Source organism: Scomber japonicus, assembly GCF_027409825.1.
Source record: "Scomber japonicus isolate fScoJap1 chromosome 15 unlocalized genomic scaffold, fScoJap1.pri SUPER_15_unloc_1, whole genome shotgun sequence".
In the NCBI taxonomy this organism is placed as follows: Eukaryota; Metazoa; Chordata; class Actinopteri; order Scombriformes; family Scombridae; genus Scomber; species Scomber japonicus.
The window spans coordinates 21,666-41,276 of NW_026518480.1; the positions used below are offsets into that span (position 1 = coordinate 21,666).

The 19,611-nt window shown below is 41.4% G+C and overlaps 1 protein-coding gene across 1 annotated transcript in view; it reads left to right on the forward strand.

The window, feature by feature from the left end:
- The window catches only part of LOC128354671 (ectonucleotide pyrophosphatase/phosphodiesterase family member 2-like), a 19,079-nt gene extending 2,551 nt beyond the window's left edge, over positions 1 to 16,528 (forward strand). Inside the window, exons 2-4 of the mRNA XM_053314856.1 lie at positions 13,601 to 13,709; positions 16,260 to 16,409; positions 16,521 to 16,528. Of these exons, the coding sequence (XP_053170831.1) occupies positions 13,601 to 13,709; positions 16,260 to 16,409; positions 16,521 to 16,528 (267 nt within the window). The remainder of the gene's footprint in view (positions 1 to 13,600; positions 13,710 to 16,259; positions 16,410 to 16,520) is intronic.
- The last annotated feature ends 3,083 nt before the right edge of the window (positions 16,529 to 19,611 follow it).

The window sequence follows — 19,611 nt, forward strand, 5'->3', positions numbered from 1 at the left end:
GAGGGAAGGAAGGAAGGGAGGGAGGAAAGAGGAAGGAAGTGAGAAAAAAGGAAATGAGGAAGGAAGGAAGTAACAAAGGAAGGAAGGAAGGAGGAAGTAAGGAGAGGAAAGAAGGACTGAGGAAGGAAGGAAGGAAAGAAGGAGAGAAGGAAGGAAGGAAGGAACAGTCAAAAGAGATAGGGTCAATTTGACCCGGGAGCACAACAGGAGGGTTAAAATCATTAAAAGGACATAGAGTGCAATTGAAAGATTAAAATGTAAAGTGCTTTAACCCTTTATAGGACACTCATTGAAAGGAAGGGAGGAAGGAAGGAAGGAAGGAAGGAAGGATGGAAGGAAGGAAGGAAGGGAAGGAAGGAGGGATGGAAGGAAGGGAAGGAAGGAGGGAGGAAAGAAGGAAGGAAGGAAGGAGGGAGGAAAGAAGGAAGGAAGGAAGGAAGGTAGGGGGGAGGAAAGAAAGAGATGGAGGGATGGAGGAAGGAAAGAAGGAAGGGAGGAGAGAAGGAGGGAGGGAGGAAGGACAGATGGAAGTAAGGAAAGGAAGGAAGGAAGGACGGAGGAAGGAAAGAAGGAAGGGAGGAGAGGAAGAACAGATGGAAGTAAGGGAAGTAAGGAAGGAAGGACGGAGGAAGGAAAGAAGGAAGGGAGGAGAGAAGGAGGGAGGGAGGAAGAACAGATGGAAGGAAGGAAAGGAAGGAAGGAAGGACGGACGAAATAAGGAACGATGGAGGGAGAAAGGAAAAGAGGAAGGGAAGACAGAAGGCAGGGAGGAAGGAAAGGAAGGAAAGAAAGAAGGAAGGAAGGAAAGGAAGGATATTTTGGGATATTTACAGAAGTTACCAAATATAATTATTTGCCCTATAAGGAACGAAGGAACGAAGGAAGGAACAAAGGAACGAACAAAATGAGGAACGAACGATGGAAGGGAGGAAAGAGGAAGGAAGGAAGTGGGGAAGGAAGGAAATGAGGAAAGAACAAAGGAAAGGAGGAAAGAACGAAGGGAGGAAAAGAGGGAGGAAGGAAGGAAGGAAGGAAGGGAGGGAGGAAAGAGGAAGGAAGTGAGAAAAAAGGAAATGAGGAAGGAAGGAAGTAACGAAGGAAGGAAGGAAGGAGGAAGTAAGGAGAGGAAAGAAGGACTGAGGAAGGAAGGAAGGAAAGAAGGAGAGAAGGAAGGAAGGAAGGAACAGTCAAAAGAGATAGGGTCAATTTGACCCGGGAGCACAACAGGAGGGTTAAAATCATTAAAAGGACGTAGAGTGCAATTGAAAGATTAAAATGTAAAGTGCTTTAACCCTTTATAGGACACTCATTGAAAGGAAGGGAGGAAGGAAGGAAGGAAGGAAGGATGGAAGGAAGGAAGGAAGGGAAGGAAGGAGGGATGGAAGGAAGGGAAGGAAGGAGGGAGGAAAGAAGGAAGGAAGGAAGGAGGGAGGAAAGAAGGAAGGAAGGAAGGAAGGAAGGTAGGGGGGAGGAAAGAAAGAGATGGAGGGATGGAGGAAGGAAAGAAGGAAGGGAGGAGAGAAGGAGGGAGGGAGGAAGGACAGATGGAAGTAAGGAAAGGAAGGAAGGAAGGACGGAGGAAGGAAAGAAGGAAGGGAGGAGAGGAAGAACAGATGGAAGTAAGGGAAGTAAGGAAGGAAGGACGGAGGAAGGAAAGAAGGAAGGGAGGAGAGAAGGAGGGAGGGAGGAAGAACAGATGGAAGGAAGGAAAGGAAGGAAGGACGGACGGACGAAATAAGGAACGATGGAGGGAGAAAGGAAAAGAGGAAGGGAAGACAGAAGGCAGGGAGGAAGGAAAGGAAGGAAAGAAAGAAGGAAGGAAGGAAAGGAAGGATATTTTGGGATATTTACAGAAGTTACCAAATATAATTATTTGCCCTATAAAGGGTTAAAAGAGCTCAATTTAGTAGCAAAGTCTTTTTGTTACTATACTTCCACCACAGCTCAACAGGAAACACTAAGAGGAGAATCTGATGCTAAAAAGACTGTAAATGTGTCAGATATGGATTTAACCCTTAAACAGACAACGTGCACCAGGAGATACAGACTCTTTAACCTTCCTGTTGTCCTCCCGGGTCCTTCCTCTGTCCTTCCTTCCTTCCTTCCTTCCTTCATCTGTCCCTCCTTCCTTCCTTCATCTGTCCGTCCTTCCTTCCTTCCTTCCTTCCTCCCTCCTTTCCTTCCTTCTTCCTCCCTCCTTCCTTTCCTTCCTACTTCCTCCCTTCCTTCCCTTCCTCCCTCCTTTCCTTCCTTCTTCCCTCTTTTCCGTCCTTCCTTCCTTCTTTCCTTCCTTCCTTCCTTCCTTCCTTCATCTGTCCTCCCTTCCTTCCTCCCTCCTTTCCTTCCTTCTTCCTCCCTCCTTCCTTTCCTTCCTTCTTCCTCCCTTGCTTCCCTTCCTTCCTCCTTTCCTTCCTTCTTCCCTCCTTTCCTTCCTTCCTTCCTTCTTTCCTTCCTTCCTTCCTTACTTGAGGTGCAAATGACATAACTAGTAAGGCCTGTTTAAGGGTTAACATAAAAGCAACTAATAATACTATTTACAATAAAAGAATGATGTTAAATATAATTGAATAGGATACGATTAAATTCAAATGACAGGATAAGGCAGATAAAGAGTTGTCAGATTTAGAGTCCGTTAAACCCTTTATTGGGCAAATAATTATATTTGGTAACTTCTGTAAATATCCTAAAATATCCTTCCTTCCTTCCTTCCTTCCGTCCTTCCTTTCTTCCTTCCTTTCTTCCTTCCTCTCCTTGCTTCCTGCCTTCTTTCTTCCCTTCCTCTTTTCCTTTCTCCCTCCCTTGTCCCTTATTTCCGTCGTCCTTCCTTCCTTTCCTTCCTTCCATCTGTCCTTCCTCCCTCCCTCCTTCTCTCCTCCCTTCCTTCTTTCTTTCCTCCATCCCCCTTTCTTCTTCCTTTCCTTACTTCCATCTGTTCTTCCTCCCTCCCTCCTTCTCTCCTCCCTTCCTTCTTTCCTTCCTCCATCCCCCTTTCTTCTTCCTTCCTTCCTTCTTTCTTCCCTTCCTCCCTCCTTCTCTCTTTCTTTCCTCCCCCCTACTTTCCTTCCTTCCCTCTTTCCTCCGTCCTTCTTTCCTTTCCTTCCTTCCTCCCTTCCTTCCTCCCTTCCTTTCAATGAGTGTCCTATAAAGGGTTAAACCCTCAGGCAGAGTTTAGTTAACGTGTCTGACAGATAAAATAAAGATCTGGTGTTAGGTAGGAAGGACGGAAGGAAGGAAGGAAGGAAGGGGGGGAGGAAGGGAGGGAGGAAGGAAGGAAGGAAGGAAGGATGTGAGATCATGCCAAACTCGTTGATATGGTGTTAGGTAGGAAGGAAGGAAGGAAAGAAGGAAGGAAGGAAGGAAGGAAGGAAGGAAGGAAGGATGTAAGATCATGCCAAACTAGTTGATATGGTGTTAGGTAGGAAGGAAGGAAGGAAGGAAGGAAGGATGTAAGATCATGCCAAACTCGTTGATATGGTGTTAGGTAGGAAGGAAGGAAGGAAAGAAGGAAGGAAGGAAGGAAGGAAGGAAGGAAGGATGTAAGATCATGCCAAACTAGTTGATATGGTGTTAGGTAGGAAGGAAGGAAGGAAGGAAGGAAGGATGTAAGATCATGCCAAACTAGTTGATATGGTGTTAGGTAGGAAGGAAGGAAGGAAGGAAGGAAGTAAATAAAGAGAAGCTGTTCAGAGTCTTAAATTTAATACAAAACCAACGTAAAGACTTTTTATAGCGGAGTAAAGTTTGCATGTATGTTACCCTTCATTGTGATATCTGTATGTACACTCTTAACCCGAATTAGTTGACTTTACTAGCAAATCGCGTGGAAACCTGTTGCCCGATACCACTTTAGTTTTTACACAAGCTAAAACTAAACAAGTCGAGTTGTTTTAACATGTTACTCTAACTTTTGACACAAGCTAACTTTAACATTTAGCCGACACAATTTTGAGTGGACATTAGCTAGTGTTAGCCTATTTACACCATGCACAGGAAAGTAACCTTACACAGAAAAAAAAGCTGCGTCAACAAGTCACCCCGACAGCGATTGAACGGCTTTTCTACCGCGTAAAATGACGGTAATATGATACAGTCGCGCAAACCTGCCGTGTGTGAGCTGTCCTCAGACTGTTAACACTAAGCTAACTTTAACATTTAGCCAACACAATTTTGAGTGGACAGTGTTAGCCTATTTACACCATGCACAGGTTCAAACAGTAACTTTACACAGAAAAAAAGCTGACTTTGTAGCGTTCCAGGCAACCCACTCGTGTTTTTCCGACCTGTTTTACCGGTGAAAGTCACTTTAACGGCCACTCGTAACTTCCGACCGGTGAACTCGTACCAGATCGAACTGGTACAACTAACCCTAACCCTAACCGGCAGGTTTTTGAATTAGGCCCCTCCCTTTTCTTATGAAAGTTAACATACCAAGTTATCTCTACTAAACATGATTAGTGCAATGAATCTTTCAGCTAAATAGTCCAAACAACTAATGTTGTTTAGTAATGATAGCAGGTTTTTACAAAACATAAAAGAATAAGTAATGATCACTCAGATGTTTAATTAGAAACAAAATCTGGGTTTACAGTGTACTCGCTGCTGCATCTAGAACACACAGTGGCACAGTTGTGAGAGTAAAAGCTGTGTGTGTTTGTAGAGTCTGAACACAGAAGCACAGAGGTTTGTTTTAATAAGAGTAAAAGTCAGTCATGTTGATATGTCTGGACTGAAATGAATCGTTAAGTCAAACACAAAATGTTTTCTGCTTCCAGCTTCTCACATGAGACGTTCTGACATATTTGGTTGTTGGACTGTTGGCCGGATACACGGGTCAGTGATAAATGAGGGTTGGCAAAATCAGTAATTCAAAAAATGTGTTAAAAATAGATTTAAAAGCAGCATCAGGTTTGTTAAAATGTACATTTAGTATTTTTGACATTTGCACCGAAGCACAGAGGTTTGTTTTAACCCTTAAACAGACAACGTGCACCAGGAGATACAGACTCTTTAACCTTCCTGTTGTCCTCCCGGGTCCTTCCTCCTGTCCTTCTTTCCTTCCTTCCTTCCTTCCTTCCTTCCTTCCTTCCTTCCTTCCTTCCTTCCTTCATCTGTCCTTCCTTCCTTCCTTCCTTAGATCTAAGTTCAGCTATTAGGGTAAATGTTCCCTCCTTCTGTCCTTTCTTCCTTCCTTCATCTGTCCTTCCTTTCTTCCTTCCTTCCTTCTTTCCTTCCTTCCTCCATCCTTCCTTTCCTTCCTTCCTCCTCCCTTGCTTCCCTTCCTCCCTCCTTTCCTTCCTTCTTCCCTCCTTTCCTTCCTTCCTTCCTTCCTTTCCTTTCTACCTTCCTTCCTTCCTCCCTCCTTCCTTTCCTTCCTTCTTCCCTCCTTTCCTTCCTTTCCTTCCTTCTTTCCTCTTTTCCTTCCTTCTTCACTCCTTTCCTTCCTACCTTCCTTCCTTCCTCCTTTCCTTCCTTCTTCCCTCCTTTCCTTCCTTCCTTCCCTCCTTTCCTTCCTTCCTTCCTTCCTTCCTCCCTCCCTCCTTTCCTTCCTTTCCTTCCTTCTTTCCTCCTTTCCTTCCTTCTTCCGTCCTTTCCTTCCTACCTTCCTTCCTCCCTTCCTTCCTTACTTTAGGTGCAAATGACATAACTAGTAAGGTCTGTTTAAGGGTTAATAAGAGTAAAAGTCAGTCATGTTGATGTCTGGACTGAAATGAATCGTTAAGTCAAACACAAAATGTTTTCTGCTTCCAGCTTCTCACATGAGACGTTCTGACATATTTGGTTGTTGGACTGTTGGCCGGATACACGGGTCAGTGATAAATGAGGGCTGGCAAGATGTGCGATTCAAAAAAAATGTGTTAAAAATAGTTTTAAAAGCAGCATCAGGTTTGTTAAAATGTACATTTAGTATTTTTGACATTTGCACCATTTTTTACCAAAAGTAAGACTGAATGCTCCTGAAAATGTCAAATGGTGTAACCACAAAATAATGATAAGTATTATATATTTTATCCACCTACAGTGTATTTAAGTGGTGCTGATCCTTCCTTCCTTCCTTCATTCCTTCCCTCCTTACTTCTGTCCTTCTTCCCTTTCCTACTTCCCTCCTTACTTCTGTCCTTCTTCCCTTTCCTCCTTCCTTCATTCCTTCCTTCCTTCTGTCCTTCTTTCCTTCCTTCCTTCCTTCCTTCATTCCTTCCTTCGTTCCTACCTCCCCTCCCTTCCTTCCTTCCTTCATTCCTTCCCTCCTTACTTCTGTCCTTCTTCCCTTTCCTCCTTCCTTCCTTCCTTTTTTCCTTTCCTTCCTTCATTCCTTCCTTCCTTCCTACCTTCCCTCCCTTCCTTCTTTTCTTCCCTCCCTCCTTCCATCTTCCTCCCTTCCTTCCTTGACTCGAGGACAACAGGAGGGTTAAATAAAAGTAAATGCTTCCTGATCTCCATGGTTACCCAGATGAAATGTAATATTTAAAACAATAGTATTCCATTAGCTTTATTTAATATAAAAGTTATAATGTAAGATCATGCCACACTAGCTGATATGATGTTAGGTAGGAAGGTAGGAAGGAAGGAAGGAAGGAAGGAAGGAAGGATGTAAGATCATGCCACACTAGTTGATATGGTGTTAGGAAGGAAGGAAGGAAGGAAGGAAAGAAGGAAGGAAGGATGTAAGATCATGCCAAACTAGTTGATATGGTGTTAGGAAGGAAGGAAGGAAGGAAGGATGTAAGATCATGCCAAACTTGTTGATATGGTGTTAGGTAGGAAGGAAGGAAGGAAGGAAGGAAGGAAGGAAGGATGTAAGATCATGCCAAACTAGTTGATATGGTGTTAGGTAGGAAGGAAGGAAGGAAGGAAGGAAGGAAGGAAGGATGGATGTAAGATCATGCCAAACTAGTTGATATGGTGTTAGGTAGGAAGGAAGGAAGGAAGGAAGGAAGGAAGGAAGGAAGGATGTAAGATCATGCCAAACTAGCTGATATGGTGTTAGGTAGGAAGGAAGGAAGGAAGGAAGGAAGGAAGGAAGGAAGGAAGGAAGGAAGGAAGGAAGGAAGATCATGTCAAACTAGTTGATATGGTGTTAGGTAGGAAGGAAGGAAGGAAGGAAGGAAGGAAGGAAGGAAGGAAGGAAGGATGTAAGATCATGCCAAACTAGCTGATATGGTGTTAGGTAGGAAGGAAGGAAGGAAGGAAGGAAGGAAGGGAGGAAAGAAGGAAGGAAGGAAGGATGTAAGATCATGCCAAACTAGTTGATATGGTGTTAGGTAGGAAGGAAGGAAGGAAGGAAGGAAGGAAGGAAGGGAGGAAGGAAGGAAGGGAGGAAGGAAGGAAGGAAGGAAGGAAGGATGTAAGATCATGCCAAACTAGTTGATATGGTGTTAGGTAGGAAGGAAGGAAGGAAGGAAGGAAGGAAGGAAGGAAGGATGTAAGATCATGCCAAACTAGTTGATATGGTGTTAGGTAGGAAGGAAGGAAGGAAGGAAGGAAGGAAGGATGGATGTAAGATCATGCCAAACTAGTTGATATGGTGTTAGGTAGGAAGGTAGGAAGGAAGGAAGGAAGGATGTAAGATCATGCCAAACTAGTTGATATGGTGTTAGGTAGGAAGGAAGGAAGGAAGGAAGGAAGGAAGGTGTTTTATTAACTATTTACTGTTTTTAAGCAACGTTGAATTAATTGGTACAACGTTTTTATGGTTACACCACTTAGACATTTTTTGCCATAATTGAAATTTGATGCTGGATCCACAAAAAAAGAATGTCTTCAAGTTATTCATACGTTTATTTTTTACATTTTAACTTTATATTTGACTAAACCACACAAAGAAGCCTGTCATTGACCCTCATACAGTTTAACATGTGAGTCACCATGACTCGACTTAATTCAACAAGAATCAATATGAAAACATCGGCAGCCGGTCTGATGGTCAAAATGTTCAATTAGTCACATGTAGAAAGGCTGGAACCATTAACCCTTAAACAGGCCTTACTAGTTATGTCATTTGCACCTCAAGTAAGGAAGGAAGGAAGGAAGGAAGGAAGGAAGGAAGGAAGGAAAGGAGGGAACAAGGAAGGAAAGGAGGGAAGAAGGAAGGAAAGGAGGAAGGAAGGGGAGCAAGGGAGGAAGTAGGAAGGAAAGGAAAGGAAGGAGGGAGGAAGAAGAAAGGAAAGGAGGGAGGGAGGAAGGAAGGAAGGAAGGAAGGAAGGGAGGGAGGGAGGGATGGAGTGAGGGAGGAAGGAAGGAAGAAAGAAAGGAAGGACAGATGAAGGAAGGAAGAAAGGAAGGACAGATGAAGGAAGGAAGAAAGGACAGAAGGAGGGAACATTTATCCTAACAGCTGAACTTAGATCTAAGGAAGGAAGGAAGGAAGGAAGGAAGGAAGGAAGGACAGATGAAGGAAGGAAGGAAGGAAGGACAGAATGAGGGAACATTTACCCTAACAGCTGAACTTAGATCTGAGGAAGGACAGATGAAGGAAGGAAGAAGGAAGGAAGGACAGATGAAGGAAGGAAGTAAGGAAGGACAGAGGAAGGAAGGAAGGAAGGAAGGACAGAGGAAGGACCCGGGAGGACAACAGGAAGGTTAAAGAGTCTGTATCTCCTGGTGCATGTTGTCTGTTTAAGGGTTAAATACACCTCACCAATGCTGCTGACTGCGGAAACTAACCCTGCTGATATTGACCAAGTGTTTATTTCATATATAAGCTAGGGCTGTCAAACGATTCATTTTTTTAAATCAAGATTAATCGCAGAATTTCCATAGTTAATCACGATTAATGGCGTTTTGAATAGCATGTTTAAAATCCTGTTATTTTCCATTTGAAGGCAGTTTTAAGCCCATAATGTAAAGCATTTCTTACCAGAGTGTCTTAACTGGGAATCAATCACGGCTCTGCTGCGACTCCCACACTCCAAAATGGTCCTTTGGTGGTGCTGAGGCTGGCTTGGCTGCACCTGGGTGTTTAGCGTGGAGGTGCTAACTCAAACTCCACGTACTCCGGTGGTAGTTAAACTCCGTTTGACACAGGTTGCATTTTACTTTTGACTTGTCAACTGAAGCGTCTGGAAGTGTTTTAAAGTTAAACAAGCCGTTCAAAAGTCCAGTAGCTCTCTTACTTTCCATCAGCGCGGTAGGTTTACTGCAGGAGGCCACTTCAAAGCATAGCGCTACAGCTAGAGGAGCCGTCTACGGGGGAGTAGAAGGGACAAAAAGGCTTGCTACATTAAAATGAGATTTAAAAAAATTTAAGCGTTATGGATTGCATTAATCTAATCACGATTAACGCGTTAACGCTGACAGCCCTATTAATAAGCTAAAGTTTGTTTGACTGTTTGAAGCATTTTAACATAATTCATTCCCGCTGATGTTGCTTTGAATAACTTAACGAGCTCCACACATGACTTTGGTGGAAATTGAACCTTTATTTATAGGAAGTTGGTGCCACACTTCTCACTTCAGTCTGAGTTAGACCAGAGGTTTACTCACACTGCACTTAGCTTTGCCGATGACCTCTGACCTCTGTGGTGAGATGTGAATATGAATGTGGAGGAAACAAAGTCCTAATTAGGGCAGCAGGGTAGCACAGTCAACACTTCCTGACCCTATTTCGGTACTATGAGCACCTTAAACTGCTGAAGTGTCCTTAAGCAAGGAACCGAAGCCCTTCTAGCTCCAGAGCTGCTTCAGAGACAGACAGCGGTGCAAAATAACCAAGCTTCTGCTGTCTGAGTGGATTTTCAGATGAAAATATTGCATTAGCGTTATTAAACCGACTGATTGTTTATATGTGAGAACAGTATAGTGGTGCTTAGTTTTCCCATGATAACGGGTTAATTTCTGTTGTTTTTTCGAGAGTTATTTATCTCAAAATTTACTGCCGTTTTCCCGAGATAACCATATAATTAATTTGAGATCTCGAGATAATGACTGTGATATGATAAGCCTGAGATTTCCATCACACGTGTCCATGCTAAACAAATAAACTGCACACAAAATGCTCCAGAAATACAAATACAAACATTAAGGGTGCTCAATTAATCGAAATTTGATCATGATTACGATTTAGGGGCCTAACGATCTCAAAACTAATAAAATCGAGGGGAAACGATTTTTAATAATAATGAGATGGCACTCATTAACAAGGGTTTTATTTTTTTTTCCATAATCGAGCAGCTCTAATAAATATCCACAATCACAACATTTCTCCTCTAAGAACAATGTGTTGTAGTCTTTGAAATACTTAGGCCTTAGTCTCAAGTCACCTTAGTAATGTTAGTACATACTGTAACAGCATTTATGGTCCTCATACCACTGTTGTACATGGAATACTGACACCTAGTGGCTGATTGTAGTTAAGTGGTGTAATGTATGATGATGCTCCCTGATGGATGCATACATGTGCGGGTTCATAGCTAAATATCAGTTCAACTTCTTTTGTTACCTCGAGATCTCAAGAAAGTTATCCAGTTATCTCGGGAAAACGGCAGTTAATTTCAAGATAAATAACTCGAGATAACCTCTGTAGCTTAGTGTGAAAAACATGAATAATTAACATTTGTACAATGTGGCGATGTTCGACGTAGTCCTGTTGGAGTATTTGGACCCCTGGAAGAGTAGCTGTTGCCTGGGTAACAGCTAATGGGGATCCAAATAAACTAAACTAAACTAAACTAAACTGTTGAGGATGAAGAGTGTCCGTAGTTCCACACTCAAGTTTTTGATAGTTTTGAGTAGGGCTGCACAATTTGAAAAAAAATTCTTATTGTGATTTTTGAGGGAAATATTGTGATTACGATTGTGATATAATAAACAAAATAGTATCATGAGTGTATCGTTACTGATTCTGAGACCCTTACTTCTAGCAAGGTTAAGTCTAAAACACTGGAACGAGTCCATTGATTGAGCTCCACAGCTTTCACAACGTTAGTGCCGTTATCTGTTGTGTTTGGTTATTGTTCTTTGTGCAGTTTAAGGTGCTGATTGCGGAGACGTAGAGACTTTCATTTGAGAGGTTGTCCAGAGCTGCTCAATGTCGCCAAGCTTAAATCTGAAATATCGCAATATGGTGATGTGTAGATGACCAAACGTTCTCATGCACACATTTTTAAAATTTGAGTCTATTTTGTAGTTATATAATTGCACAGGTTGACATCATTATTAAGATCACATTAATTGTGCAGCACTAGTTTTGAGTGCACCATCCAGGTTCTCATAGTGCTGCATGTTTCCATACTTCCATACTTCTCAGTGTAAACTCATTTATGACCTCAGAATATTAAGAAGTGTCAGTGCAGAAGAAGAGATTAGAGACACAGCAAGTGTTTCCCTATAAGTGTAGCCTACAGGTCTGGTGGACTGCAAGGACAATGAAAAACCCTGCCTGGTGTTACAATATATTTTTATTTTAATGCCACATATCCATTTATTCAGAAATCAATATAGTTTGGGGGCCTGTGTGCATGAGTCAAGCCAGTCAGTAGTGTTGCTCCTTTAAAGAATAGCTCAGTGCATGTGTGTGACGGCTCTGATCTGAGAGCAGTCCGAGCAGGCAAAGAGGCAAAGAGTGGTTTATTATTGTTGCATCGCCGTCTGACTACTTTTTTATAAATTACATTTTTTTATTGGACGGATAACCCCCTAACCCTGATACATGAAAATGAACTAAATGGGTTTTATTTCTATTTAACCCTTACAAACTGTTTTAACATGTAAGAGCTGTAAAAACACCCAATATACATTTTTTGCTTGGTGGCCTTTTCCGAATGTGACCCCAGAATATGCAAAAATGGAAATGAAATGCATCTTTTGTGTGTGTGTGTGTGTGTGTGTGTGCAGCTGATACACATTTTTATATATGCAAATGTACAAATTTGGCCCATTTTTACCTGTGAGAGCTGTAAAAATTCAATAAAACATTTCTTTTATTTGGACTTTTTTCTAAATGCAACCCACAGTATATAAAATGGAAATAAAATGCTTTACTTTTTAAAGTTTTTGTGCAGCAGATTCAAATGTGTATATATGCAAATGTACAAATTTGACCTGTTTTCATTCAAACAGGTAACCGTGGATGATTTATGAATGTGAATTGGTGTAGAGACTAATTATGAGTCAGAATATGAACAGTATGTAAAGGGTTAAGAAAAGTTAAACAAATGTATTGGAGGTGGGTTTTTATTTCTATTTATTCTATTTATTAGTTCGTTCCTTACTCTCAATACCAATATTACTCTTGCAAATCTTGTAAATAATGAATTATAGTTTTTTTTTGTATTTATTGTTCTCTATTCTTTTTCTTATTGCTGCTCTTATAATCTATTACTGTCCACCTGCTGCTCTGACAATGTACATTTCCCCCATTGTGGGACTAATAAAGGATTACCTTATCTTATCTTAACACCTTTACACGCAGCAGACACACATTTTTCTTGTTTGTGGAAAACATCCAAAGCCTTTGTATTGCCCAAACGCCCCCTTTTACTAGCAGTGAATTGGGAATGAGGAACGCTACATGAGCTTAGTGTCTGAACAGCTTCATACAATACAATCAGGGTTGCAAGCTTGCACAGGTAGAGGTACGGATACAGCAGTTGCACATGTTTGCCGTGTGTGGTGGGGCACAAAATCTCTGGTGGCTCCTCTGACACTGATACAGCTATATATTATAAATATAACACTGTAAATTGAGTCATTTTGCACTTGCTACATGACTTTAAGTTTATGTTTCTGCTAACACTTGCATTTCATGTAACAGAGTGTTTCTTTATTGTGGTGTTTCTGCTTTAACTTAAAGACTGTGTAAAGTGAATTCAGACGTTTTCTTCTAAAAGAACACATTAAATAGGTCATGAATGTATTTCTAAAAAATGTGTAAAAAGCATTTAAACCATTTTAATGAATTGAATTGTGGAGCTAGGCTTCACAAACTGTGTTTCAAAATTTCTGTGTTCAGGATTTAGTCTGAAAATCATCGCCTGCTGCTGTAGAGGTATAAATACATTCAGCTCACACTACTACTACTACTACAGTCTACAGTTAGCCAGTTAGCTGAGTTAGCCGCCGAGTTAACCGCCGAGCTAACCGTCGAGCTAGCCGCTAAGCTTAACCGCCGAGTTAACGGTCGAGCTAGCCGCCGAGCTAACCGTCGAGCAAGCCGCTAAGCTTAACCGTCGAGCTAGCTGCCGACCTAATCGTCGAGCTAGCCGCTAAGCTTAACCGTCGAGCTAACCGTCGAGCTAGCCGCCGAGCTAGCCGTCGAGCTAACCGCCGAACTAGCCGTCGAGTTAGCCGCCGAGCTAACTACCGAGCTAACTGCCGAGCTAGCAGCTCAGTGGTTAGCAGCAGAAAGCTCTCAGACCTAGCGTCCATGTTTCTGGTAGAGGTGGTGACTTTGATTGACAGGTGACACTTTGAAGCCTAATTTTACATATTTAGCGATTTTTTTAATCATTCAAATTTGGCAGGGTGGTTAACAACACACTTTTCTGTGATATGTCAAACTCAGTACTTCCCTTCCTCCCCAACAGGACGCTGACATTTCTCTGATTAACGTGGACTAATAATCACACTGTGCTGTAACCGTGATGGTGTCTGTGGTTTTCTGCAGGTAGTGGTTGTGTTTTGCCTCTGGAGTACTGAGGTCTGCTGGGCTTATGTGTTTTCCGCCAGCGGGGCTGCTGCAGATGGAGGGGACAACCCGGCCCCTCACACTAAAGGTGAGAACAGCCCTAATGTTTGATCATGGAGGCTGGTTTTATTATATTTATGAATCATTTATTTTGTCTACTAGAATCTTTTATTGCTCTCTATGACCCGAGAGTGATTGGTGATACTGAAAGAATGACAGTAAATTGAGTAAAACCTGCTTTTTTTACATTTATAACATTTCCTCATGTTATACATTAAGGCTGATTTTTTAGGTTTTAACCAAAATTTGACCCATATTTAAATTTGAGAGGTTTAAAAACATCATATACACATTTATTCTAGCTGGACTTTTCCTAATGTGACCCACTATATACAATAATGGGAATAAAATGCATAGTTTTTTTTTTTTGTGCAGCTGATTCACATTTATATATGAATGCAAATGTACAAATAAGATTAACCTTCCTGTCGTCCTCCCGGGTCAAATTGACCCCGCCTCTTTTGACTGTTCCTTCCTTCCTTCCTTCCTTCCTTCCTCTTTCTTTAATTTTTCCTTTGTTCTTCCTCTCCTCCCCTCTTTCTTTGCTCCCTACTCCTTCCGTACTTCTTTTCTCACTTCCTTCCTTCCTTCCTTCCTTCCTTCCTTTCATCCTTCCTTCCTTCCTTCTCTCCTTACTCCTTCCCTCCCTACTTCCCTCCTTCCTTCCCTCCTCATTTCCTCCCTCCCTGCTTTTCTTCCTCACTTCCTTCCTTCCTTCTCTCCTTAGCTCCTTCCTCTTTTCCTCCCTCCCTCCTTTCCTTCCTTCATTCTTTCCTTCCTTCTCTCCTTACTCCTTCCCTCCCTTCCTTCCTTCCTTCCTTCCTTCCTTCCTTCCTTCCTTCTCTCCTTAGTTCCTTCCTCTTTTTCTCCCTCCCTCCTTTCCTTCCTTCCATCTTTCCCTCCTTACTCCTTTACTTCCTCAGTCCTTCCTTGACCTGAGGACAACAGGAGGGTTAATCAAACTTATATTAATGACTGAAGGGGGAATATAGGAATGTGAATTAGTGTAGAGACTAATTATGAGTCAGAATATGAACAGTATGTAAAGGGTTAAAGGTTCACTGCATATAGCAATGATATAGCAATAATATAGCAATGATATATCAATGAATCTCTGCATCTCTACATCTCTGCATCGTCTAAAATCTATCAAAATGCTGCAGAGACTTTAGAGTCAGTGGAAAAGTACAAGTGAGCTGCACACATGAGAACGCTGTTGCACCACAGAGATAAGTTACAACATAACTCTCTCAATAAAAACTAAACACTTCCACCCGTGCCCCGAGGTTTCAATCATGAAATGTCAAAGAGTTTATTAATAGCAGATTAACAGTTTCTCTGCCACACACAATTATATTCAGCCTCTCTTAATGTGACAGCTGTTATCTCTTCACTTCCTGTTTATAACGTCATTTATATATTGTACCACCTTCCATACATAAAATGCAGCTCTAAGTGCCTTTACATTTACATTTAACATTTAAAGCAATAAAACAAGAGCTAACAAGTAACATTAAAACAAATACGAGATTTTAAAAATGAAACTAAACTAAAAAAAAAATTAACTAAAAGGTAAAGGTTTGTTTTAAGTTCCTTTTTAAAGATATGTATCTGTCAATGAATAAACAGTTTGTTGCAGAAAACCAATACATTACTGATTTATACCAGAAGACAATCACAAAGCAGGAAACACTAATGTGTGGTTGCAATAAGTTTTAAACATCAGCAGAACTCAAAACTCAAATAGAAGATAAATACTGTGACAAAACATAAGTTAAATGTTTCAATGATAGAAAGAAGAAATATTAAATAGGAGCACAAGCATTTGAAGACCCTAATATACGAAAAATGAAATAAAATTGATGTTTTTTAGTAATTTATATGCAGCTGATAGACATTTTTGTAAATGCAATTGTTCAAATGTGACTTGTGTTTATAAAAACATTTAAAAATCAGCATTTAAATGTTTGTTGTATTCATAATAATCTATACAATAATCTCCTGGATTGTAAATGTCTTTTTTAACCATAAATAAATAGAATAGGACATTAGAAAGTTATGTAAGAAGTGAATATGGAGATTTATGAATATCTGGTATATTTATGCTTTCAGTTTGTTATGAGAATTTAAATTATTAATTTATTTTACTTTGTCATGTTTAAAAGTCTCTGCTACTGTTAGAGGAAACTGTCATGTTTAAAAGTCTCTGCTACTGTTAGAGGAAACTGTCATGTTTTTAAAAAAAGGGAAGACAAAATAAAAATAGAGAATAAAAGAGAAAATAAAAGAGAATTAAAGAAAAAATAAATAATTTGTAAGAGAAACAGATCAGGATGAGGAAAGAATGATGACATATTATTATATTATTATTGTTTTGTTTATATATCTTTTATCTTTGGGTTTATATGAATGAGACTCAGTGTAGAGATCAATTATGAACCAGAATATGAACAGTATGTAAAGAGTTAAAGAATAAACCAGACTTCCTGTTTGAATCCTGCAGTGTGTTGTGTCTAATCGTGCTCCTCTTCCTCCCCCTTCCTCTCTCCCCCCCCCCCCCCCCCCCCCCCCCCCCCAGTTGTCTCAGAGTGGGTCAGCTCAGCAGGCTCCTGTAAGGGGAGGTGCTTCGAGCTGGACGAGGCCAAACCTCCAGGATGCAGATGTGACAACCTGTGTAAGACCTACTACAGCTGCTGCTCCGACTTCGACGAGCACTGCCTGAAGACAGGTCCGTCTCATGGTTACTTGTTTTACCTTCCTTCCTCCCTTCCTTCCTTCCTCCCTTCCTTTCTCCCTCTTTCCTTTTTTATATCAGTCTGATGTTTGGTTGTTTTTAGAGGTGTATGAATGGAGAGAGAACGAGGCTGTAGTCACACTTTCCTTTTTAATATCTCATAAACTGCATCCTGTATAGATTCACTTTTTATCTTCTGTCGTCCTCCATCTGTTTTGACTGTCCTTCCTTCCTTCCTTCCTTCCTTCCTTCCTTCCTTCCTTCCTTCCTTCCTTCCTTCCTCTGTCCTTCTTTGCTTCTTTCTTTCTTTCTTTCCTTCCTCCCTCCCTCTTTTCCTCCCCTTCCTTCTACCTTCCTTCCTTCTTTCTTTCCTCCGTCCTTCCTTCTTTCCTCTGTCCTACTTTCCGTCCTTCCTCCATTCCTCTTTTCCTCCCTCCCTCCTACCTTCCTTCCTTCTTTCTTTCCACCGTCCTTCCTTCTTTCCTTCCTCCCTTCCTTCTTTCCTCTGTCCTTCTTTCATTCATTCCTCCATTCCTCTTTTCCTCCCTCCCTCCTACCTTCCTTCCTTCTTTCTTTCCACCGTCCTTCCTTCTTTCCTTCCTCCCTTCCTTCTTTCCTCTGTCCTTCTTTCCGTCCTTCCTCCATTCCTCTTTTCCTCCCTCCCTCCTACCTTCCTTCCTTCTTTCCTCTGTCCTTCTTTCCTTCCTTCCTCCATTCCTCTTTTCCTCCCCTTCCTTCTATCTTCCTTCCTTCTTTCTTTCCTCCGTCCTTCCTTCTTTCCTTCCTCCCTTCCTTCTTTCCTCTGTCCTTTCTTCGTCCCTTCCTTCCTTCCTATCTTCCATCCTTCCTTCCTTCCTATCTTCCATCCTTCCTTCTTCCTTATGATGATAAAGGCTTTAAAAACAGCATGCAGGAAGGCAGAGCGTAAGTGGAGAAAAACTAAACTTCAAATTCACCTTGACCTCTACAAACAAAGTCTTTGTAATTTTAAATATGAGTTACTCAAAGCTAGACAGCAACATTTTTCTGAAATAATTAATAAGAACATCAACAACACTCGTACTTTGTTTGCTATGGTTGATAAGCTTACAAACCCCCCTCAACAGATAGCTCCAGAACTCCTTTCCACAGAAAAATGCAATGAATTTGCTTTTTCAGTGAAAAAATCCAATCCATAAGGTTAAATATCAACACAAATCAACACAACAATAAAATGATGCAATCCCTCAGACCTCCCAGGAATAACTCAACTGCGATGTCAGAATTTAAAACAGTTGACCAAAAAACCATTGAGGAAACAGTGCAGCATCTAAAACCATCAACATGCTGTCTTGTCACAATGCCATTAGATTTCTTTAAAACTATTGTGAACTCTGTCCAAACAGATTTGCGACAAGTAATAAATAGCTCACTTAAATCAGGTGTGTTTCCTAAACTCCTAAAAGTAGCTGCCATTAAGCCACTCTTAAAAAAGAGAACGCTGGATGCTTCCATGTTAACCAGCTACAGACCTATCTCAAATCTTCCTTTTATAGCCAAGATCGTTGAGAAAGTGGTTTTTAATCAACTCAGCAATTTCTTGAACTCCAGTGGCCTTTTTGACAAATTTCAATCAGGTTTCCGACCTAACCACAGTACAGAAACAGCTCTTATTAGAGTGTTAAATGACATAAGGTTGAACACTGACTCAGGCAAGGTGTCAGTTCTGGTCCTGTTGGATCTCAGTGCTGCGTTTGACACTGTGGATCACAGTATACTGTTGACAGGTTGGAAACTTGGGCAGGACTCAGCGGAACAGTCCTAGACTGGTTCAGGTCCTACTTGGAAGAGCGGAGTTATTTTGTGACCATTGGAAGTTATGAATCTGATCGAGTGGCTATGACATGTGGAGTTCCTCAGGGGTCAGTTCTTGGACCCCTACTGTTCAGTCTATATATGCTGCCCTTGGGTCAAATTCTGCAGAACTCTAATGTAGACTATCACAGTTATGCAGATGACACACAGATATACCTAGCACTGTCCCCAGGTGACTACAGTCCAGTACAGTCATTGTGTCACTGTTTAGAGCAAGTAACTAATTGGATGAACCAAAATTTCCTTCAATTACATCAGGACAAAACTGAGGTAATTGTTTTTGGCAATAAAGAGAAGAGGATTGCTGTCAGTAAACATCTCGAGTCACTCTCTCTAAAAACTAGGGACCAAGTCCGAAACCTTGGCGTGCTGATTGACTCAGATCTGACTTTCAGCAGTCACATCAAATCAATCACCAAAACAGCTTCTATCAGCTTAAGAACATATCCAGAGTGAAGGGTTTTATGTCTCAAACAGACCAGGAGAAGTTGATTCATGCTTTCATCTCAAGTAGACTCGACTACTGTAACGGTCTTCTGACTGGACAAAAAAGCATTAAACAGCTGCAGCTCATTCAGAACGCTGCAGCTCGAGTTTTGACCAGAACAAAGAGATCAGAGCACATTACTCCAGTTCTAAAGTCTTTACACTGGCTCCCAGTCAGCTCTAAAGTCTTTACACTGGCTCCCAGTCAGTTCTAAAGTCTTTACACTGGCTCCCAGTCAGTTCTAAAGTCTTTACACTGGCTCCCAGTCAGCTCTAAAGTCTTTACACTGGCTCCCAGTCAGCTCTAAAGTCTTTACACTGGCTCCCAGTCAGCTCTAAAGTCTTTACACTGGCTCCCAGTCAGCTCTAAAGTCTTTACACTGGCTCCCAGTCAGTTCTAAAGTCTTTACACTGGCTCCCAGTCAGCTCTAAAGTCTTTACACTGGCTCCCAGTCAGCTCTAAAGTCTTTACACTGGCTCCCAGTCAGCTCTAAAGTCTTTACACTGGCTCCCAGTCAGCTCTAAAGTCTTTACACTGGCTCCCAGTCAGCTCTAAAGTCTTTACACTGGCTCCCAGTCAGCTCTAAAGTCTTTACACTGGCTCCCAGTCAGCTATAGAAGAGATTTTAAAGTTCTGCTACTGGTCTACAAATCACTGAATGGTTTAGGTCCAGAATACATGAATGACATGTTAGTAGAATATAAACCCAGTAGAGCTCTGAGATCTACTGACTCAGGTCAGATAGTTGAGCCCAAAGCTCTGAGATCTACTGGCTCGGGTCAGATAGTTGAGCCCAGAGCTCTGAGATCTACTGACTCAGGTCAGATAGTTGAGCCCAAAGCTCTGAGATCTACT